The 25,232-nt window shown below is 39.2% G+C and overlaps 1 protein-coding gene across 1 annotated transcript in view; it reads left to right on the top strand.

Moving 5' to 3' along the window:
• The first annotated feature begins 13,542 nt into the window (after positions 1–13,542).
• LOC104345166 (BEN domain-containing protein 5) overlaps positions 13,543–25,232 on the top strand; it is a 628,288-nt gene continuing 616,598 nt past the window's right edge. The window contains exon 1 of the mRNA XM_086462164.1: positions 13,543–13,600. Coding sequence (XP_086318290.1) covers positions 13,558–13,600 — 43 coding nt within the window. The 5' untranslated portion in view covers positions 13,543–13,557. The remainder of the gene's footprint in view (positions 13,601–25,232) is intronic.

Raw genomic sequence — 25,232 nt, 5'->3', positions numbered from 1 at the left:
TAATATTCCAGATACTAAAATAGCCTAAAGAATACAGACTAAAACGGAAAAATTGCATCTCTCAACCTACTGTCTATGCACCTGTTGGTGTATAGCACAATATGCTGTTAGCCTTCATTGCTGCCAGAATGCACTGCTGGCTCATGTTTAGCATAAGCATCCCCAGGACCCCATGTCCTTTTCAGCAGAGCTGCTCCTCAGCCAGTCAGTCTGATCCTGTACCGCTGTAGGGGGTTAGTCTGACCCAGGTACAAGACTTCATTTGTTGAGTTTCATGAAGTTCCTATCGGTCCATTCTTCCAGCCTGTACATCCCTCTAAATGACAATTCTAATCTTGACAGTGCTGATGGCAACCACAAGTTCGATGTCTTCTGCAAAGTTGTGCTCTGTGTTCTCCTCCAGGCCACTGATAAAGATACTCAATAGCATAGGTCTAAGGGTAGACTCCTAAGGAACGCCACGGGTAACTAGCTGTCAGGTGGAGTATGACTCGTTAGCCCATTGTGCCTCTCAAGCTAGATTTCCACCTGTCTAGCAGCCTACCCATCCACGCTATAATGTTCCAACTTGGATGCAAGTGTGCTGTGGAAGAGTGTGCTGAAAGCCTTGCTGAAGTCAAGGTAGGCAACATCTACTGCTCTCCCTTTGTCTGAGCATCTTGCCGTTTCATCACAGAAGGTAATTAGGCTTGGTCAAGCCTGGCAAACCTTGGTAAATGCGTACTGGCTACTGTTGCTAATCACCTTTCTTCAAAAATGGCTGCTGTGGACTAGCACCATTATTGTCCCAGAGAACAAGTGGACACTAACTGACCTGTAGTTCCCTGGATCATCCTTCTTGCCTTTCTTTAGCATTAGGTGCTCTTGGGTAGATTTAAGTGTGAAATCAGTCTTTCACTTCAGAGTTAAGAGATTTGACATAGTCCATAGTTAGATACTCCCTGTAAACTGGGGCTAAGAAGTCTATAAACAGTTATTGATCTCCACATGCTACTGGGGAAATGTTCCAAGATCAGTGACAGCTTGGAAATCACTGGCATTTTAAAATTATAGATCACTGCTTCACTTTTTTGGCATTTACAATATTGCATTATGGCAATGAACATGCTAGATGTGTGTATTCAGAAACAAAATGCTTTTAACATTTTAGTATTTTTTGTTTGAGCAATATTAAAGATGGAAATTTCTTGATATAATTCAAAAGAATGGTTTTGTTTATTAAAGATAGATACCCATTAAGGTGAAGTTGGGATGAGAAAAATGCTTGTTTGTGTGAAAATAATATCTGCTTTCTCAACAACAGCATGTCCGGAGGTTTCTTTGATTCATTCCTGATTACTTTAATGACTAAACCAAGTTTTAACTCCTGTTAACACTGCAGATGGTTATAGAAGAGTAAAAAGTATTTTGCCCTCCCAAGTCATTGTCAACACAACTCTCAGTTATTTTTTTATTCTGGAATTATTTACAATGGAGAGGATTGGTTACAAGTCATTGTCCTGTGTAGAGATTGTCAAAGCCTCTGTGGTCAGCCACTGAACTTTCATTATAATTCAGGAGGAGCTGGGCGCTTGCCCACTAAAGGGCACGGGTACGTGAAAGGAAAAGATGTATTTATAACAAGTTAGTTAATACATGCCGAAATTGCCTCTTTGCTGGAGATGACAAAATGTTTGGAAATCCCAGGCTTGTTTTATACTGCCTGGGGCAGGAAGGACCTAATATTCTTAATACAATAATTTCTCCAGCTGATGAAGGATCTGCTCTGATGCATTCTGAAGGATGTTGCTGGAAAAGTGGTGTTTTCTGTGTATTGGTTACATACACAGATATAGGGTAGAAAAGAAGGGGAAATGATGGGACAGGTGATTCTGGTGATCTTTAGAGAAAAAATAATGCAAATACGAATTGAAAAAGAGGTCCATATACTTCCAGGTGTAAAGCTAATTAGGAATCATAGACTTCATAATTCACTGTATCAGATTTCTGCATTGCAAAAATACACACTTAAAAAAAGATTTAAAAATTGAATAATAAGATTAGCTGTCTAATAATGTTTTAATGCAAAACGTATGTCGTAGAAAATATTGTTAAATCTGAATCTGGAAAGAAAAAACAAGCATAGAAACAATAGGCTGATTTGAGCTACAAAGTTTGAATACAGACTTAAATTGTTCAAGATACAACAGATTTGATTTTATTTTATATCTATGACAGCATCATTTCATCCACAGTCTCTCATGACATGATTTACGTAAAGGTATGTATTTTGCCTTCTCAGCTTCTTTTAGGGAATGATTTGTGATTACTTGTCTAGGACTGGGAGTACAGAGACTATTTCAAATGTCTCTTAAAATATGTGATATTGCAAACAACGGATGTAAAATGAGATTCACACACATAGCTTTGCTGGTGGCCAAGAACTGCGTTGCAATATGCCGGAAATCCAAACATCCTCCTACTCCCAGAGCCTTGCTGACAGATCTACAACAACTTCTTTCTCTTGAAAAAGCTGCATACAGAATCAGAATAAGAAATAGAGAAGGCTGCTTATTCTGAGAAATGAATGTAATCTATAAAATGGAAGGTTAAATATTCCTCATCAATATGAAAATCATATTTTTCTTTTTGAAAATTTTAGTTTCAAGTAACACCTAGATTTTCTAAAATATATGCCCCCCCCCCCCCCTAACAGAGAGAGAAAATCTTGCCATCCTTGCAAAAACAACAAGAGCAAACCCTTAGGATTAGTGTTGTTGTTTTCCTTTAGAGTCTTTTAGACCTATGAATCATTGGGCTTCTGCATAAGTACGGGAGGGTGCATTAACGGAACTTGATACGGAAATAGAACCTTAGTTCAGCAGATCCTCCTGTGTTGAAAAACCAATTAAAAAAGCAAACACAAGGGAACAGGGAAACAAGTAACTTTCATAGGGATGTATTTTTTAAACAGAGCATACTTTGCAAGAAGTGCTGTATTAGATACTACATAGTTTAATTAGCTGTTTAGAAAAATCAGGTTGACAGTGTCCTTTAATTAAGTAGACATTGACTTATTCCACGTGTATTATGGCATAGTGAATCTTACTAAGATAAATTTTTCTCTCTGAAGATATGAAAAAAAATCCACTATCATTTGTTTGCTTACCAGATTGCTCACCACCATTGCTATTTAAAATGATGAATTTTAGTCACATATTTAATTAGCTAATAGCTGATCTCACTGTAGGGTCTTGATCCTCCTTACATGTGTTCTTTCATCCTGAAAAAGTCTTTGGTTGTATCTTGTTTTTGAAGTTTTCGTTTGAAATTGTCCTTGCTACTTTTGAATCTAAAATGCAGTAAATTAAATTATTAAAAGTAAAAATCATTGTGAAAACATTTAAGGTTTTGAGTTTAGTTTTATACCTACTGTTCAGTATAATGTATTGCTAGAGGCTATGAATTTAAAAAAAACATTAAAAGTTTTTAAGTTTTTACACTTGGATTGCTGCAGATACTCAGTTTGTGAGAAAATGATGTGCACTTTCAAAGGCTATTAACTAGCTTAAGATTTCAGTGCATTTGTGCACCACTGCTTGGTATGCAGGCTGCTCAGAGTTCAAATTGTTTGATGGCCATAGTTGGAAAGGACAGCCAATGCACTTTAGCCTATACTGTGTCAAAAAAAAAAAAAAAAGTCTTAATAGTGAAAGACAGTAAAGCTCTCGTGGACATCATTGGTTTGGAAGAGGACTTATTGGGAGATTCTTAGTATTAGTTGTTCATACTATATGACAAATGGTGCTTCTCAATCCCCATGGATTATACCAGTGCATAGAGCAACATTCAAGGGAAAATACCGCTCTCTCTTCACAGTAGAGGCACTATATGCCTGGCCTCTAAACCTCTTATTTTCACTACAATTTGCAGAGCTCTGTCATTCCACCAGTACAAAGAAGATAAGCAAGAAGGAAATTAACAAAGCAGAATTTTCTTTGTTACAGAGACTGCATTTGAATGGATTCTAATGGCATGTATGGCGCTGCCAAGTAGAAACAAGACTGGAGATGCTGCAGAAGCTTGAGGCTTTCCTGTGAATAACCTGGAGACAATCTGCAGGGGTTAGGTAAACCCAGGCTGCCATCCATTGCAAAATGTCTGAAGAAGCTCTATGAGATGGATTTGTCACTGAATTTGTAGCTACATGGATGTGGTGTGTGTGTACCTGCCATTTAATTTCCATTAGTTCAACAAAGTATATATATAAATATCCCTATTACTTGTAAATGAACTTTCTTTAAAGGGACACTGTGAAATAATATATGGTCAATGATACGAGTTCCTTGGAAACTGCTATAGGCCAGATGGCTCAAAAGCAGAGAATTTGCTCTGTGAAAGCAAAGGGCATGAGGGTACCTAGAGCTTCACAGTGATGGGCTAATACCGTACCACTGAACAGGATGGAAGATCCATCAGGCTGTTTTTGCTGCTTTCAGTTTCCTAACAACCGCTGAACAGTTGATCAAGCTTCGATCTCTGTAGAAAACTGGTTATGTTACTTGAACAAAAAGTATTCTCTGACCTTTGGAGCATGTTATTACTGAAAGAAGGGCATAATTGACTTTTTGGGTACACAGTGATTTGTTCTTGCTCTTGTTGTCCCATAACAGCATGGATTATAAACCTTATATCCTAGTCATGCAGGCAAAACTCTCTGTTACCTTAGCCCTGCTGTTTAATTAGCTTTTACAATTGGACATTGTTTATATCCCAATAAATGTTGCCTGAGTAAAGACTTCCCCTTAACCAATTGTACCAGATGTTTTTCTGTGAAGGTCCTAATTAAATAGCATCTACTCCTGTGTTTGTTTTAAATCCTGCCTATTGTGTAAATCTCTGTAAGACTGCAGTGCTATACTGGGAGACTGTATACTGTATACTGGACACTGTGTACTGGACCAACATTTCTGTCTCTGGTTTACTGGCTGGTTGCAGCTGCTCCCTTTAAAAGTTCTTGGTTACTGTATGGGAGAAGGGTCCTGATGGGTAAACTTGAGACTTGGGAAAACAAATCAGTTCATTGCTCTACAGTGGGCTTCTCAAGCGGTGCTAGGCCATGTATGACCCCACCAGGATGGTATAACTTAAGGTGGCTGATGGGGTTACCACTCTAGTGTCCAATCCTGCAGTTTCCAGTACAGAATTTTAAGCAAAGGTGGAATTTACTTGGAAGACCTCCTCTATAGACATTGTCAAGTTGCAGAGATTGTGTCTGGTTTGTGAGCAACTCTGCCACCCATTCTAGTTTTGGCACAGTTTCAGGAATGGTCAAGGTCAGCTGTCCTAAACAGTGCTGTGCCCACTGCTTAATCAGACCCTCAGTACATTTGAACTTCAGACCTCCTGTATAGTGGAACATTACTTTCTGACTGGTAAGATTTGAAGAGCTTTTATATTCCAGGTGCTATTTTGCTTTACTCTGTACCCTGGATTCCACAGAGAATGGTTCTGACTTGCTATTATCGCTTCTCTAAGTTGTTTCAAGTGCTGCTAGGGGCTTGAGTTTTCCTTATTGTATTATTATTAAAGGCCAATGTTGATAATATTTTGCACCACAAGGACTTATTTTGGTGGCACTGCATGGCTTATGGAATAACTAGCAACCCAACAGTGTTCCTGCACAAGTACAGTGCAAAAACATAAGGCACAAAGTGAACTAGGACCTTGATGGCTGACAGTCTCAAGCCATCTAGTGCATTGAACTCAAGCCCACACGTGAACTTAACTACTCCAGGCAATCTACCTGCAGCCTTTGAATTCATTCCCTGGATTTTTTAAAAGGAAAAAAAAGATCATTGTTAGTCCACATGGCTTATATTGGCATAGATCTATTTCATTCCTATCTGAGCACTTGTAGGCCTTGTATATGATAGGAGAAAAAGACGGTTTCTTGCCACTTAGCATGTGAAAAAAATCCTAGGGAAGACAAGTGCATATTAGGGTGAGCCAACTGTTTACCATGATCTGCTAACAAATGTGAAAACTAAAAATGGCCTTTCTGCACTGGGATTTTATCGTGTATTAGTTGCCATGTGTTAGCTAACATAAGCTTATTGCAGTCTAAAGTAAATTCCTGCAATTTCAGTTTACCTCCTCTCTCCCAGCTGCTACATGTAGTGATTGTCTCTCAGTGTTTTGCTGCTCCTTTTGCTGTGCCACTGGAACCTTGAAAAACTGTAACTGAAAACAAATCATGAATTTATTTAAAAAGGATGGAACCTAACATGGTTCCTAAATCTATTATGGACTCTCCTTTCCTCTAAAGAATTAAATTTCAGTTGAGGGCCACATAATCAGCTTCAAGACAGTAAACAATTGTTCAGTTCATCTCAAATTAAGTTCTGATTCTACCTGTCTCCTCTTTTGAGATGTTCACTAGCTACATTAAAAGGATTTTAACAGAGTAGATGCTAAAAAGGATTAAAAGATAGAGAACTGTAGAGTTTATAGATTATTAAAATGCAATGCACAAAATGTATCTTTATATGTAAATGTAAGACAGAGTCTGGAAAATCTCCATAATAATACAGAAATATAAATGAAAAACTAATACTCAGATACTAAATAATTTTCAATGAATTTATGAAAACATCACACGAGCATATATATTTTAGTTTCTAAGCATGGGTGTAGTAATCACTGCCACTGGGACTGTATCAGGATCATGTAGACACTTTGAAAACATCCGCAAAGTAACTGTTTAGGAGCTACACGATTAGAAACTACCTGAACGTGCTTTCACTGCTAAGGGCTTCCAGGGAACTGCTGGCTTCCAGCGTAGAAGAGATCTTTGGGCCCCTTCTACCTGCCTCTGAGTGGCACAGAATTCTAGCTTAGCATTACACTTCAGGTTTGAAATTCCTAAACTGTCTTGATCCACATGTTCGGATCCCAGGAGGACTGACTCAGCCCTTCATCTTTCCCAGATAAAGTGCACTTTTATCATGTACGTGTGGATACCTTTCTGATGGCAACTTAAAAAAGCAGGTTCTTTATTTCCTGAAAGTAATTTTAAAGTATCAGTTTTTCAACAGCCAGGGTTTACTCCTGTCCGTTTCCATTCTCCGTTTACTCCTTTCTTTTTCCATTCTGCACCCAGGTGGCTGGCACTGACCATTCTTCCCTTTCCTACTCAAATGGAGGGCATAAGTGCACACTGGCAACCAAGCCCTCATCAAAGCTCTGCCCTTCTTAGAGGAACAGTGAAAGAGGAAGGATGTGTGCCTGAGAAGGTGCTACACATTGGTGGTCTCCTGGTTTTACAAGCTCAAAAATGCTTGTGGAAGAGGGCAAAGCAAGGCAGCATTCAAAAGCCTGGAGTCACAAATTGCTCATCTTCCGTACTTGGTATAGTTGTAATTTACAGATTGGGTTCCTTCAGGCTGCCAGTTTCTCTGTGTAATTACACAATATTGATGAACATCCGTGAGGACAATTGTTAGGAAGAAACAGTTCAAAATGCCCATAAAATGTAAAATTAAAACCATATTTTCAGGAGTGAAATGAGATGATGTTTCGCCTGCATGGGCACAAATTGATCCAAGTTTTGTGATCACGGTGTCTCTGGTTTCATCAGTTCTCTCAGCGTAACTTTTTGATTATTTCTGAAGTCATGCACAGAATGAGGGGAAGCACAGTTTGACCTTTCCAGACTTGCTGCATTTTAATTTTTCCTATGCTTAGAAATAATACAGAAAAACCCAAGAGGTAATATTATTTTTGTCCAGAACATCTAAAGTTATACTAGGCATGTTCAGAATAAATTAAAGATACTGTCCTGACACAAGAAATTTACAATCTGCTTTTAGATATTACATAACTAATGAGAGCAATAAATGCTGGAAGAAGAGAAAGAGTGGATCAAGGTCACAATCATAAGATTAGAGCATTCCTCCACTCTGTATCCATGTTTTAAAATTCACTTCAATTTTGTTACCTCAGCCTAGGCTTTGTTTTTTCATTTTGGCTTGCTTTTTTTCTTTATCAGATTTAATTTTCTGTCTGAATCCACCAGACCATAACATCCTGGCTAAAAACACTGACCAGACTTCTTTTTCTTTTTCTTTTTCTTTTTTTTTTTAATTTATTTTTAATTTGGATTGTATCTACTGTGCTTGTACAGCCAACATCGATGGCCTGTCTGTGGCAGAAACATTGTTATGGCCTTTTCTCCAGCAGCAGTCAAAGCTGAAGTACCAATAGAACATATACTTGAATGCACGTACTACTTTATTCTATACAGGGAAAGTGATACCAAAAAAGTAATTGCGGGAGCTGCGTGAGGACACTGACACGATCAATGTGATCTAACAAGTGAACCTTTATTTCCGTGTTTCCAGTGCAATTTATAACCCTCGACCACACCCAATAAATACTGATTGGCTTCATCGCAAATAACAGCCCATAGTCCAACCCGCTTGGCCACATTGTGAGTCATGTTCAAGTCACGTTCACAGATGTTCACACCCATCTTCTTCAAGAAATTAACACTGCGTCATTACTGGTGGCTGTCTCTTCTCCTGCACCTGTAAGATGTTCATGCTCCCTGCACCGGAAGTTGTTTATGCTTTCAGCAGTTCCGGTACGTCCCAGCTCAGGTTCTCTGGAAAGGCTGGATTGTTCACATGTCCCTTATTTCGTAGATATCCTTCCACAAGTAATTATACGATTTCTACACAATTACACCTGGATTTTTAAATCCCCACTTTGAAGAACCATACCATACACCACACCATATATGTGGTGTGTGAAATGCATGCAAAACTTTTGTTAATATATCTTCTCATTCTGATCCAGCCTTAACAGTCACTTAAAAACAATTTGTGAAAAATCAGTAATGCACCTTACTGGCTTTTTTGTAATGTCTAAAAAGGTTGGGGTTTTTTTGCCAATTTTTTAAACACTCTGAAAATATCAGGATTGTAAAATTGGATTTTTATTGGTTTTCTTGGAAGATCTTTGGTGTTTTGACAGATATGTATTGACAGCAGCCACCTCTAGTTGAATCGAAAGTATTGGATGTGTAATGCAAATCATTCTATCTTCAACATATTTGAATTATGCTATAAAAAAAGAAGTGATCAGAAATCTTTTTTCCTTTCAGTCTTTGCTCTTGTGGTATTATGCTTGCTCATGTTCTTTAGTCACCACACAGTCTTGCAGGCTGCAGAATAAAGATAAATAAACAAAAATGGAATATCTAATGTTTCAAATAACAAGCACAGATAGAAAAAGTAAAACATACTCAAGTCCTTATAAATGATAAATAAATAGAAAAATGGCACAAATCTGTATTTAGAAAAATAATTTCTTTCTCAATATTTGTAATGAAGGGAGTTGCCAGTCACATTAATTTTTATGTAAATTTACCTAAGCTGATGAATCATAACTGAATTATTGCCTAATCTTCCTGGTTTTGGCCAGCATTTCCATTTTTATTTCCATTGCCTCAATTCATTTTTACTTGTTTATATAATGGATTGTAAGAGTCCAGTCCCGAACCCATAACGAACACAATGAAAATACGGCCATGCTTCAAGTCACTTGCAGTCCAACAGGAGAAGTGGATGGAAGAGACAAATCAGAGTAAGACAACACTAGTCACGATGACAGACAGGAATCTTGGCACACAGCTGACTATTCATTATCATTCCTTCAGTAGACATCACAGCATAGGAGATTTTTAGGGAGGGATTTGAAGGAGGAAAATTAGGTGAGTGGGAGTGAGAAGCAGCAGCGAGGGAAAGCATGAAGGTTCTGGTTTGAAAATGTAACAAGTAGAGAGTTATTACTGAATGAAACGTGTGGGGGGAAGACACTGATTTCTCTGTAGGATATTAAAAGATGATAGAGTGGGAATAAGCTGTAAAGAGCCACAAAACTGAAGTAGCTTTTGCTTGCTAAGATGCTGAAGGAGGGGGATACACTGAAATAAGGAATATGGCTGAAATGATGATGGTGAAGATAACTAGGACAGCAATGTTCTGCAATGGTGTTCTGTTATTCTTTGTGATTTGTGATGTCCAAAATTAGATCATTAGCTTTGGAAGGGCAGGGATTAAAGATGTCTTCGTACTAATGAGCACCCTAACATATTTGCAGGTGCTCTAAAAATGCATAAATGCACTGCTTCTCATGAATACTATTTCCCTCATTCTTCAGCCCTTGGTTCTTCAAGTTGCACCATCCAGTTATCTTTCTATTTTCAAAAGAACTTTATATATGAACTTTCCAGTTCTCTCTTGTCAAATTATCTTACTGTTTTTGGAAAGACTGCATATCATCTATATTTAACACCATTTCAGCTTGGTGAGGTAACTATAACATAGCATAAAACTCATACTAAAAAAATGAGTGTGGCATTTCTAGGTTTTTCAAGTCTGTTAACTCAGAAGAGCTAATTTGACTGGAAAAAGTGCTTTCCCCCAGATGCCTCGGATTTCAGTAGCCTTGCATCTGAGTTGAGTTAATAGAATGGCAGTTAGATGCAAAGGCCTTCGAATTAGTATTTGTGGTCACCATAGAAGTGAGTCTCTCAGAGGAGTGCTAACAAAGAGGTCATCTGAGGAACAAATATGGAAGGTTTCTCCACAGACACTTAATTCTTAGAAATTTACAGATGAAAAATGCTATGAGAGTATTAATAGGTAGGAATGAAATATAGATGAGGGGACACTAAAGCTGGAATAGCAAGTAGAACAAAGGGAATAACGGGACATGGGGCATGATAAGAAACCAGACTAGAGCTGCAGACTTGGACAGAAGTTAAGACCTAAAAAAAAAGGAAAGTTTAAGTTTAGAAGTAGAGATAAAGGAATGAATTGGTAAGTAATATAAGAAATTATTAGAAGGCAGGCTGGGATGGGACATGGCTGCCAAGGAACCTAAAAGAAAGGGGCTGTAGCAGGATAAAGGATGACCAGAAACAAAAAAGTGTCCCGGCTCCTGATACAGATATGGTCATCTTTTCATAGGAGGAGAGGAAGCCATACTTGATAAAGAGACTGGGAAAGTAAAGAGGAAAAGAAAAAATCAGGTTAGGTTTTTGTGACAGGTGGACAGGTAGGAGGTGCTGTAATGCACATACATGGAGAGATTCCAGGAGATAATGTTTTTGTCTATGTTAAACCTGAATTGGTGTTGATGATGTTTCTCAATGGATGTGCAAGAATATTTAATATAAACAATCACCCACAAGATCTAAACAGACAGAAGAAAAAGATCAGAGTATGTGCGGCATATTCTGAAGAGGGATGTCCCAGGACCATCTGCCCAGCAACAAAGACGAGCACAGGGCGTGGGTGATCTGCTAGCCTGAAGAAAGAGTATAACGGAGGGGATGGGGTGTGTGTGGGGGGGTATGTGTGTGTGTGTACTTACTGTAGTTCACTGTCAACAGCGAGACAAATCAGCCTTTGTAGTACGCTAGTGACCACCTATAGTTTATGAAGACTGCAGAGGGAAAAGTCTAGAAAATATTTTCCAGAGCTTGGATCTAGATGGCCCTCACTGAGCAAAGACCAGTATCCACACTCCAAAATTCTTCTGTGCATGGGTGTATCTTTTAACCTCATCACAAAGCCCCCTTGGTATACCACTTTAGACAGGGATTTCATCAAGTCACTGGCACAGGAATGTGGCTAAAGTAATATTAAATTAGCTTATATAATACTAAAGTTAGATACTGAGAGTGAAGAGAAGTAGATGAAGGAAAGAGGCCTAAGTACCACTGAAAAAGAAAGGAGACAGCAAAGGAAGAGAAACCACAAAAATAGATGGTGCAAAAATAACCAGAGAACTATGAACTGAGAGAAGAATGAACAAGGCCGCAAAAACCTGGGAGAAAGGAAGCAACTGACTCTACAGAAAAATCTAAGCATGAGGAACCTGCAGGTATTATCCACATGAATCTTGTTAAGAGGAGCTGAACTGGAGCAGAAAAGGCACAGACCAGATAGAAAGACAAAGAGGTAAAGTGATATTTAAAGTACAGATCTTCAGATAGAGAAAGATACAATTTTACCCGCCTTGATTTTTAAGCTCAGAGTGTTTCACTGCCTAGTCATTGGCCGTCAGTTTACTAGCTATATATAAGGAAGGAAACACCTAAGTGTGTACGTAACCATAAACACAGTCCTGCCTGTTTCCATTGCTTAGCATTGCATGCATACTACCTGTTTCACAGTTTTAACAGCCACCCAGTTTGGGGTGCATTCACCCCCATGTCTGCCCGTGTATGCAAATCTGCATGATTCTAGGCCTTGATGCTGGTGCTTGCGATGCTGTTCTTGTCCTATGGCTAGTCTCGCTTCTGAGAGCTTGGAGCTCGTCTGCGTTGGGGATATACAATGAAGCTTCCATCTCAGTCTTGCATTAGTGAGACACGCATGACCAGACCCAACCTGCTTGGGTCTCTTGGGAAACATGCACATAATTAGCCGCTTTGCACCAAAGACTTCGTTGCTGTATTTGCCACATGGTGAGTGTCACCCATTGGGCCTGCAAACACACGCACACAGAAGCGCTCCTATCCCCTATATTTGCCATATGGTCAGGCTCACCTGCTAGGTCTGGGAGAATGAGACAGACGGACAACACTCATACACATAATGAAGCACCCCACTGGGCTGCCTTAAGAAATTAAAAAAAAAAAAAAATTGTCAAAACTGCCACATGATCAGATTCACCTGCTGAGTTTTGGGCAGGGTGGGGTACTCACACGCACATGAATTTGCCATCTCTGCCCAAAGGGTGCTCCCTCCTGATGCTCAGTGCATTAGGCTGGAAACCAGGGCATGGAGGGATGGATGCCCTCCCTTCCCCACCCCGGCGACAGACACCCCTGACCCCCGCAGGCCATCAGCCCCCTCTGCCTCCCACTCCCCTCCGGCCTGCAAGACTAGAATTGCCTCCTGATCTGGGTGGAGCGGTACATGCAACTCCACAAGGAGCCTCTTCTCGGAGCCCTGTGACTACCACAGGGCCACACCCGAGGCCCGGGTGGGGGCTCAGGTGCCCGGCTATCGCCCCCCTCCTCCGGGGCGCTGTTATTGTAATTGCCGAGGCAGAAACAGCCACCAGGGAGAAGATAACAAGCCCTTCCTTCCCTGGGCAAGCGGTGCGTGTAAACACCAGCATCTGTGAGAGGCACCGCGGGGCAGGCGGCTGGCGGGGCTCTCCTCACGCACGGCCGTTCCCGCCCCTCACGCAGCGCCGGCCCCCCTATCGCACGGCCGCCCCATCTGCGGGCACCGCAGTAGCCGCCGGCCTGGGCGAAGACGGGAGGAGACGCTGTGCGCCCCCGCGCCCCGCCCCGGGCCCGGCCGGGCTCCCCGGGGAGCCTTTCCCCGGGCGCCGTCCGTCACCACGGCGCTGCCGCCGCCCCCTCATCTCCCTGCGCCGCCATGGCGGCCTGTGGGCGGGGGGGGGGGGGGGCGCGGGACTCCCCTAGCGGTGACGTGTGTTGCCATGGCGACGCCCAGGCAGCGTCTCGCTCTGTGTGGGGAGGCGGGGGGGATGACAACAAATATGGCGGAGAGGAGCAGGACGGCAGAGACGGGTCAGTGCCAGCCGCAGTCGCCTGGGCGCGGGGAGAGGGGAAGAGGCCCCCTTCTCCAGGGGCTTCTGGCAGTAGAGGGGGCCTGCCTCGCACGGAGCCCTTCTCTCAGGGGAAAGGGAGGGAAGCGCCGCCTGGCCGAGGGCACTGAGGTGGAGGAGGGGGGCCGGGCAGAGGCCCCTGCCCAGGGAGCCGTGGAGGAGGGCAAGGCATCTTCCCGGGGGAGAGGTGGTCGTGGGGAGTGCCGCTTCAGGGAGGGAGAAGAGCCCCCAGGCAATCCAGCCCTGTTGAGGGGGGATTGCCCTGTTGTGGGGAGGAAGGTGAGAGGGCGAGAGCCCTGCTCGCCCAGCAAACAAAATGTGGGGGAGAGCCCCGGTTGTGCAGAGGAAGAAGCTGACTTTGGGGTAGGCTGCACTGTCCACCATCCTCCCTCTACAGGGGGCAGAGGTGGGGCTAGTGAAGAGCAGAGCAAAACGGCAATGTACAGGAGTTCCCCTCAGACAAGAAACCATGACCTGCTTTTATTTTGAAAGAAAAAATAAGATGTGAAGGCACGGGGTTGGAATTGAAACTGCACCACAAGGCTGACAGCTTGGGGGTTGACCTGCAGGTGCTGCTTGGCTTGTCCCAGGAGGTGCGAAGTACCTGGAGGCTGCAGAGGGGCGGTGTGCCGTGCACCTGACATGTCACGTGTAGTTCTGTCAGGGTCTCTTTGAGGAAGGTGCCAAATGTTATTCTTCCTATTCAGGATGTATTAACAATGGCTCTAACTGCATATGTGAAGATAAGTTTGCCAGTGAAACTAAAGTTTTGTGTTTCCTCCTGAATGATGAGGATCCTCTAGGTACAGGGATTTTTCCTATTGTAACAAAACACAGTTAAGGTCTTTTCCAACCCACATGAAAACAAAAGCTCCCCCCAAAGTTATGAAAATGAGAGATATTAACATTTGGAGGATGAAACAAAGATAATGACAGTTTTTCTGAATATTTAATATCCCACAGCATCATACAGAAGTTATCTGTGTTCCTGGACTGAAAGTTCATTTTCCTACCCTGCTCTATTAGCTGCTGTGCGTGTGCTTTTCAGCTTCAGAGGTGTCTCCAAATGAAGATGCATTATTCATAGAACTGATTTTGGATTTTTGGGCCACTTAAGGCGAAAAAAAAAAGTGATAAATATGTGAAATGCAGTTGTGTTCTAGGAAACAATACTATAAAGGCTACATCTAAATGGATTGGCCATAAGGTTCTTGAATTCCCTGTGTTCAGCCATTGTCTTTATAAAACCCTGAAACCACACTGTAAAGTTTATTATACATTAGTCTTGTCCATGAGGCAGGTGATTATTTTCATCCACTGTGTTGTGCAACATTAGTAAACACAGCTGATCAGCTCTGACTGCGCTGTGAAAGAGGAAACAAATCTCCAGTAGCCATTTGACTTTGTCAGCTTTCCTACCTATGTCATCTACTTATGCCTGTGCCGTTGTTAGTGTCTGTCTTTAACATATAATGTAACTTCCCTGCTCTTTCCAGAGTTTTTTTCTCTGCTATATTGTTTTAATCTGCAGCCTTACAGTATTTGCTTTTTATTTTTAACCTTGTCCAGAACTTTTTCCACATCTAACCATTGCAGCTAACTAATCAGTAGTTTTCTTGTAAGTTTTGTGTTTCAGCTTGTGCTGAAATCATGTTTTGTTGCATGTTCCTGATACCTGTCCACTGAAGTTTTGCAATGCCTGTCTGGCCATTTTGCAAGTCTTAATTTGCGAGTCCTTCTTTTTTTTTTGGGAAACCAGATGAGGAATTAAAAATGCAAAGAACCACAAAGACAGGAAAAAGACCCCAAACTTTCAGAGATCATTGGGGCTTAGGAAGCAAACTTGTGATCTGGGCCCATTTTTAAGAAAGGACTTGGAAAGTAGGCTGTGCAAAAAAAAAGGTGTTTTTTTTTTTTCTTTTTTTTTTTTTTCTTTTTCCCCCTAAACTTTGGTTTCTGACTGTCATCTGACACTAAGGGGACAAACAGGTTCTTTTGGGGATCTACCAAGGATCCAGGTGACACTGACACTGTTGGTGGGCACATAACGTAATCAGGGACTTTGTTGTTCTTGGTGCATCCTGATTGCTTAGTAAGTCTTCATGATATGTCAGATCTGGACCAGTCTTTAGGGGAGATACAGGAATCTAACTCTGGAACCTGTATTTTGCACAAACTTAAATTTTTATCTATGGATGCAAGGAGAATAAAGCCATTACAGAAGGACTGAACATAGTTCAAACCATTTAAATTGATGTAGCTGGTATGACTATATTATACTTGCTAGGTTTTTTGTTTTGGTTTGGTTTGTTTTTTTTACAGCAACATCACGTTTTTATTCCTGGATCAGAAAACACAAGTGATAACTAAACCTTGTTTTTTATAAAGTCATAATTAAACCTTAGTTTTTATTCCTGGATCAGAAAACACAAGTAATAACTAAACCTTATGTTCCCATCTTGAAATATTGATTGTTTGCAATTTTCAAATGAGAAAAGTGAATTACAGAGGAATTAAAGGTAGCTTATCCATGCTGTATAGCAACACATTTACTGGTTTAATTCAGTAACCTGTGTTTGACAAGAGTCAGTGTCAGGGAAAGATGTCAGAAAAAATACAAGGTGCACTTACAGAAAGATGTTTCTAAAAATTAATTTTCTTCCTAAATATTGTCTGATACTGAATTATATACATCTAAGATGCTTACAACCCCTCTAAACTCTTCGCTTTGAAAATACACTGTGTCAAGAGGTTTTGTGTATTAATTATACTTTATGGAAAACATAGCTTTTTATAATGTAGGAATTTTTTGTTTCAGTTTTGTTAGTATCTCCTTATTCTTCTGTTGTAGGAAAGTAAATCTGTTAATCTTTCTTACACTGTTAATTGTACTTATTGTTTCCATGTGTACAATTTTTTTCTTATTTCCATTCCTTTTTTGTGTAGAATATTTTTGTTTCTGTAGTCAGTTTTGCAATTATTTTTTTTATTTGCAAGGTTTTTTTTTTTTTATTGGGGAGGGGGATTAGGACATGCAGAATTGCACAAAGTACTTCGGAAGAGGGACTACCATTGGCTTTTACTATACTGTTATGCTCAGCATTATTTTCTGTATCATGGTTTAAGCCAATCTATGTTTCAAATGAGATTGAGACTTAATATGGAAGGTAGATTATCTCACATCTGTCTACTGTGGAGTTCATATTCTGGTGCTATCCTCTCTGGACTCAGCAGACATCTGGTCTAATCCAGTAAAATAGTTTCCGTGTTCTGGTGTTTGGTTAGAGTGCTGCAAAGCAAGTCACTTTACCCTGGGTTAATCAATTTTCTGATTGCAATTGGCTCCTTAGTCCTAGCCGGTTTCTTGGAACTGCTCAAATCAGCTCTCTGTAATAAACTGTAAGTTTGTATGCTCTCCTGTTTTGGTTTCCAGGCTGAAGCCTTCATGTCTCAAGCTGGGAGTCCAAATTAAAAGCAACTGAAATCTTCACAAATGAAGTATACAGGAGAATGAAAGTGATGAATAGTTACTTTCAGGAGCTTCTTGGTTTGACTTTCAGTTGTTCTGCTCAGCTGACCTTGATGTCTCAAACCTTTGGAAGATACAGGATATAGCAAGATGGCCAGTTTAGTTAAATTTCTTCAAACACAGATCAGTGTTATTTTCCCAATTCTGTAGCAAAGGGGACCTTATAGCTTCTCTAAGGGAGGTTTAGGAGTAGGTCAAAGTGACTACAGAATGCCTGCATTTGCTAATTTTTTGACCCATGAACCAGATAAAAATATTTAACTTTTCAGACATGGATGCAGCTGAAATTTCACATGTTATCTCATTCTCCCCAGACTACTTTTATTCTTCTAGGCATCTATATTGCCTTCAGAAGACTTGCTTCCAGAGGCCTGTGTGATCAAAGGGTGCAGGTTATGTATGAGTTCTCTAATAGTTTTCTATCTAAGGCAGCTGCATATTAGCCTGGATTGACAGTTCTAATATGTGTTACTCCACAGTTGCTAGTCATTTTGTGGATATTAGTATTTCTGATATTTCATTGAGTCATCGTCACTAAAATCATAGTGAAAGCAAAAAAAAGGCATTTATTAACAGTACTGGGCAGGATATATGTCTTTAGACCAAAGATCCTTGTTATCAGAACAAACAGGTTTCCCAGCTGAATGTGTAGTTTTTCATGTTTATTTACATGTCATGATAGATACCTTGCAGACCGATGTTAAGTCACCTTTCATATCAAGAATGGTTAGAATTTTCAAAAGCTTGCACAGCTGGGCTGACCTGGCTTCAAAGAGGAGAGCTTCAAACCACTGCTGAATGCTTAACCCCCACTCAAAGTTTGGGTAGTAATTAACATTTCTAAAATACTTAGTGTTGAGATCATTATTTCAGAGATCAGCATGTGGAGGGCCCGATAGAATAGCTGTGTAAATTCTGCAGTGTTTTCTAATTGATTTTAGTATGATAGTGCTGAGCTGAACTGTTTTGATAGACAGCTTTTGATTATTTGTTCAAAAAAGAATAGTTATTCTTTTAAAAATGTTTAATCACGTACAGTATGGACACATTCTGATATCAGGAACATACTGTTTTCTTTTAGGTGGCCTTAATTACTAAATAAAAAGCTGAACTAAATAAGACAACCTAATTTATTTGTCTTTAAATATAGGCCTTTTTGGTAACTGGAACTTACGAGGAAATTGAAAACAGGAGAAATCAGCTAAGTATTTTAACAATATTATTTAATCTTGGTTTTTAAAGTAACACTGTACATTAGTGGTGCTTCTGGTCTTCCAGGCAAATTTAATTTCTTCAACTGAATTGTCCTTTCTTAAAGTGTATATAAACAATATAGTTTATTTCCTAATATATACTACTAGCCTGTAAACATAGCTGGATTCCCAGTGTTTGGGAAAAGACATTGTAGACTTCATGCTGAAAGGGGTCTGCCAACTATATCCTCCTATCGGCACGAAGAGATTTCAAAAGTCCATGGAAAACTGTAAGGGTGCTGGGCCCAGACTTGCAGATGTTCAGAGCTATTTACAGTTGTTTATAAAATGCTGCAGGATGTATTTGTAAACAAATCTAAAATGTGTTTTGTTCAACAAACACATTTGCCAGAACTTACTGATAGCATCGGTACATTTTAGCATAAGCAGTTCCAAGTCCAGGGGATATTAGGGAAAGGTTTGTTAGTAAATTTGACGCACTCTATAAGACCGTTAACTACTCCAGTTTTTAGGGTTTAAGTTGAAATATTAATTGAAGTGATACATAGAAATTAACTACAGTTGCTGCAGAAAAATATTGTACTGATCATTATACTTTGTTGCCAGTAGGCTGATACTCAACTAATTTCCAACTTTTTCAGTTATCTAATAGAAACAATCCCCACTAGAAGAATTCACTGAAGAAGAGCTGCTAATATATTTTTGGTGTTTACAGCTTTGATCATATTTCTATTACATAATTTGCCATATAAGGAGGCCTGAGAAATACTAATGAAGGCTTTATACTGCCAGAAGATATGATTTCAGAAAAAGAAAGAAACAGGAATGTGTTGGGTGTTCCAGTTGCCATTTTTTAGTGGTTTACCATTTCCTAGCCATATTTCAAACAGTTTTTTCTTTGACAAATAATCAAAGCTTTTGAAAGTTACTTACCTCAAGCGTCCCAATGTTTTTTTTTTCAGTGAAGTTCAAAGCACCCTGTTAATTATTAGCGCTTGTGAGAGGAGGTTTTTGAATTTGTAAAAGGTGAAGTGAGACATATTGAGAATTTTAATAGGTTTTATACAGAAATTTGTAAAACAGAAGTTTCTGCAACTTTCTTTAGTGTTTCTGTCCCTGTATTTAGTAGGCAGAAGCTTCATGCAAAAAACTAGCTAAACCTCAGAATGCATTTATATGGCCTACATAGCATTTCTGTTTTTTGAAGCTGAGTTTTATAGATTTGATGCTCATTAAAATAGTTTTTAAAGTCAGCTTCCTGTGTTAAAATGTAACTGGCTTGATCTCCACATGAGGCCACTAACAGGACTGTGAAACTTAGATCTATAGCACAAGCCTGCTTTCCAAAGGGAACACCTACTAACAATAGCTGTTGCCTTTTACAGAAGAAATGGACTACTTGTTTATGCTCAGTGATTTTCCTTCCTCCTGTTCATCTTTCCTCCTGCAACACTTGTTCAGGGACAAAAGTAATAGAGTGAAATGACTATATAGTCATCTTGACTTTTTTTTTTTTAAATAGAGAGCTACAATACCCTGATAGCAGAAAGCACCAACCCCCAGATAAATGAGGTGCTAGAGGATATGAAGAGGAGTTTGGAACAGATATTTAATGCTAATGTCATTCAGATCCAGCAGTACTGCTTCTGCTCAGCAGTAGTGCTGCTGGATGCCGAGTGGCTGCACCAGATCCACCGAGATGTATGCATCGTGCTGCGTTCCTCTTCTTTCTGGAGGATTGACTGTGCTGCCCTTTCCCAGAACTCTGGGATTCTATAGAAAGCAACGTAGATTTCTCAAGTAATCTCTGAAAGTAGTTGGCATGCAGAGCCTTGACACAGAATTGCCATGTTTAGATTGCATTGTACCTAATAAGTTGTTCTAGGCTCAAGCTGTGTCTGCAATTAATCTGTAATAGAGGTAAACCAATTTACAAGTAATCAAGAGTTGGTTGTGGGTACACATCTATGTGTCCCATATCCCAGCTTCCCTGTCACATTGTCCCCACAATTCACTTTCTTGACGTTGCCGCAGAGGCCGAGCGTGCCATTTAAGAAGTGCTATATTTTTTAACCTTAGATTTTTAAATATGTTTTTTGAAGTAATTTTACTATTTGTATGTTGGAATTGTTTGCAAAACTGCTCTACCAAAATAATGACTTCAATTTCATTTTGTCACAGGCTGCACAAACTCAGAGATGTGGACTTTAGTATTAAATCTAGGGCCCTGATCCTGCAAATGTTTGGCATTGAGTTTGGTGTAAATATTTGTATAGTAAAGTGTTTCCATAATTGGTTCCATAAGTAATGTATTAAGGTTAGAGACTAAAACTTATACAGTCTGATACATATGTTTTCTAACATACATATGTGTCTCTGTTCTCTCAGTATGGTTAGCTGGCTGATTTCATAGATTCATTGTGAGAAAATTCAAGAGTAGAAAAGGCAGGGGGAGGAGAAAGTAGTTGTCTTAAATTATTATTATTATTAAATAAATAAGCTATCTAACTGTATTTCATTGACTTGCTAATTCATAGAGCTGTTTACCTAGCAGTGGATCTCACAATCATGAGTGAAAACTGGCAGGATTTTGCTTTTACATATTGTTTCATAACCACCTTGAAAAATGTGTTGAATTTCAGTCTCCTCAAAAGCCAGTGGAACATCAGTTCCCATGAATCACCAGAGCAGAGCAGCAGGAATCCACTCTGAAGAAAGCCCAGCTGGATTCATTACAGGTCTACTGATGTGTTTTCGTTTGCAATAAGCAGCAAAGTTACTGTGTGATTGCAGTAAACTTTAGAGCTGGGTAACACCTATCAAGTGACTATCACGTTTTCATGCATATATAATGCAGATGAGGTAGTATGATGCACTTGATTAATGAAAAATTCCTCAAATAACCTATACAAATCCAAAGGCAGCAGCAGTATTTCAGGGGAACTGTGCATGTAAAATTCCTATTTGTGAGATAAACTTGTCTCTGTACTACTTACCTATACTCAAAGTCTGTAGTACTGCAGAGTAATTGATGTTTTGTAACTACACAGAATACCAGTGTACCTGCTGTTTGTTTTATTTCTGAGTGGTACAAATAATCAGTAATTTGATCTCAGAGCAGAATTTTTGCTTGTGTTCCAAATATTTGAAATACTTTGTATGCATATCATGTTCCTATAAATATTGTATCAACTTATCATTTGCTTAGTTAAAAAAATGCTGAATATGGTGTATTAGTAGTGTTCTCTGTAGTTAAATTCCTGTTATGTTGCTGATGCAAGAGAGTTAATAGATCAAGTTTGCTTTGCTGACATTTTTGTGTTGGAAAACAGGAATTCTGAAACAATACTTAGATCTTTTGCCATACAGTACTTAGACTTTGTGAATAAAATAAAACACTGCAATGATCTAATTATTTTATATTAAATACTAGATGATGTTAAAGTGTTTCTTAACTAAATAGTAAATTCAGCAATGTGAGTGGGCAATGCTTGGGTGGAAGAAATTCTCAGTAGCTTAAAATATTACTTTTTGGAATGGATTGTTTTGGAAAGTAGGGGCAAGACACTCTTCTCAACTAAGAAGTTAAAGGAGTTGTTTCAATGGATAGTTATAATTATGGCAGTAATTAATAGTGTAATTGATTTCAGCAACTTTGAGGAACAAATTGGTTTAGAAGTAGTACTAAAATCCCCAAATTATTTTGAATATGTAGTAGACAAGAAGATTTTAACTTCAAAGTATAAAAATTAACTATGTCTGAAACTACTGTTGACTTAAATTGACTGACAGAAGACACATCATACCTCTAAACAAAAAGTAAATAGGAAGTAAGGGTAAAACCCTGTCTTTAAATTGCACATATTCAAGAGCCAAGGAAGAACAGAAGTTCAACCCAGAAAGGGATGCATTAATTATAGTGTGTAATACACAGGATGGAAATTGTCAGTGAACTTAACGTCACCCAGTTTTCAGTTATTGCAGTCCTAATGATAGCCCATTCGGTTGTAGCAGTGTGCAACTACCTCTCTTCCAATCATTTGTGAAATACAAGGTCTTGAAGAGAAAGACGGTGCTGTGCAAAGCTGCTGGTGTGTTTCCCCACAGGATTTTGTGCTCTGTGGACCCATCATGGAAGGCCTAGTTTCCTATGGATAAGGATTCTTTACCACCATAAAGATGTTAGTGGTTGCGTTAGGAGTTGAATTAAAGTCTCCTGAATGCTAGACTTAGTGATAATCAAATAAATATTTTTCTTTGGACAGATGCATCCACAACAAATTTACAGTGGTCACATGTTAGATATTGAAAAATCAAAATACCTCTAAATAGTGGTTTTGGTGTAGTACCACAGCTGGCCTGTGTGGGAGCTCACCAGGCTGATTGCTTTTGAAGAATACCTGAGAATGAGAGAAAAGCTGGATCCAAATTAGAAGGCACAGCTGTATTACCTCAGTGCTGAATCTGAAATAATGCTCCTGATATAGCTGATCAGGTGCAGCATCACAGCTATAGCTGTCTTCCTTTGGCCTTGCTGAGATTGCAGCAAATAAGCTCATGTCTCCCAAAATATGGCATAGGCATCTCTTTAAATACAGGTCTGGAAAGCTCCTGTTCAACCAACAAACATATTAAGACATTAAAAGTGCTAGGAATTTGACATGGAAGGGGTAATTTTCATAAACAGAAAAAGCAGTGTTTATATGTTTCTTACTCAACCTTGTCAATACTCTTGAAAGACTTCCATAGTGCTTCACACTTAGACGTTTTAGGAGATGCCTTTTGTGGACATTTTGAATGTGATGGTCAGACCTCAGGAGTATGAAACTTACGACAATTGAAGCAGTGGCCTTTTGCGAAAGCTGAAATAAATCTACATCTGTTATATCAGGAGTAATTATTACCTGTTGAGTGTTTTTCAGTTTCCCAGCTGAAAACCAGCTGGTCCGAAAGAAAAGAGACACATAAAGTTATTAACTTACAGAGATTTCAGCTTTATTAGTCACTGAAGGCTACATAGTCATGGCTTGGGGTTGATGTATTGGTTGCTACATATCTGATGCTTTAGTTGCATTTAACTTACCTCAACATGGGTTACTTTTTATTTGGAAATTTATTTTGTCATGACTTATTCCAGTTATGCTGTCGTTAAAACAATTTTAATTATGCTGTTCTTGTAGGATAAAGACCACCTGACTGGCATAGTGCTCACTCCTGGTTAGGTTATTATGATCTGGCTGTAGGTCAATCGTGTGTCTTGTGCTCTGAAAAACCCTATTTATTCTAGAATATACAGTGCAGATAAAGGAAAAAAAAAAAAAGGATGGAGGAAATAATGTTATTATACTGAAAACAGTTTTTGCAATAAAATATGGTTTTATTGCATAAGAGGGAAATGGCCAATGTGGTCTGTAGGCCAGATCTGCTGATGCTTTATCAGTGTAAGTATGGATTAAGTCTGGCTGTTTTATACCTTCTATATGAAACCTGAAGTATTTTACATGGAGATTAAATTTTGATCTGCACCAACTATAACTAACTGAATCAATATCCTTTGGCTGGTGCTATTTCTTGAGGTTGTTCAGAAATATCTTTTAGTAAGCATTTTACATGTAATCATTCTGCATTTAAAAACCTTGTCAAAGGTTTTTGAAAGTACATAGTATATACATGTGTCATTAATATATCTGAAAGTTTAAGCTAGATAACCCACTTTTAAATCAATGCCTTATATCTGGGGGAGCTGTTGAAACATGAATATATACATAGCATAAATATGTATATATGGATATATAAATAGCATATATCCATGAACCTTTCCCTTCCTTTCCTCCCACTTTCTCCATCCTCCCTGACATATAAGACAAAGCCAGGTGGATAAGAGCTGATCTGTTTCAGGATTAAGCAGCATGGGAAATATTTACAGCATTTTGGGGTGGTACCAGCGGATACTGGTGAGCGTCTTCAACCACCAATGTCTTTTTCCAGTTTTATGGGTAGCATCATGAGCTTTTGCCCTTGTTACCTGACATTTTCTACCAACTACAATTCCAAACTCTGCAATCGTCTGCCTGGTTTGACTTGGTATTTTTGGCAGGCCACGTACACTCCTTGTCTTTGGGAAATCAGCTGCTTACAGACTTCAGAAAGACATGGGACCCTATGAAAGCTTTACCCATTGAAGTTCTGTAGCACCACACAAGGGATCTGCTATAACTCTTCAGTTCCTTTCCTGCCTCAGGATCCCTAGACACAGACTTTCCTCTTGCTTGTCAGGAACACCCCCAAAAAATCTTTTGCTGACCTAGAACAGAATTCCTATGCACTCCTCAACTGGTGTTTCAGCATCTCCTATTATTCATACGCAGACCTGATTACCTGAGCCACCTCTTATCTCCCAGAAAGGATGGACTTGCTGATACAATTACTTTGGTGCTGATACAACTCTGAGGACTAGCTGAGCTCAGTAGCTATTATTTACTCTTTTCTCTGCTAGTTGAGGATGTATGTGATACATCGTATTTTTGTTTACAATTTATGTGTTTTATGCTTTTGTTTGTTCTTTATTTAAAGTATTGCTACTATAGTAACTGTTGCATCATGTGATATCTCTGATATTATCAAGATGCCAAATACTTGTTAAAGAATGAATCTGTATATCAGACAAAATTCACTGATTCTTACAATGTTTTAAAATAAACATATTTTCAGGTAACATATTTGGTATTACTGCTTTTTTCAGTAGTTTTTTTTTTTTTTTCCTTTCTGGTGATGAGTGTTTTAGTGGATAGTTTAAAGATTATAAGTACAGTAAAAAGAATAATGGATATTATTTTTTCCTTGCTTACTGA

The sequence above is a fragment of the Leptosomus discolor genome, chromosome 3, assembly GCF_034619465.1.
Source record: "Leptosomus discolor isolate bLepDis1 chromosome 3, bLepDis1.hap2, whole genome shotgun sequence".
In the NCBI taxonomy this organism is placed as follows: domain Eukaryota; kingdom Metazoa; phylum Chordata; class Aves; order Leptosomiformes; family Leptosomidae; genus Leptosomus; species Leptosomus discolor.
This window is presented reverse-complemented; position numbering and strand designations above follow the sequence as displayed.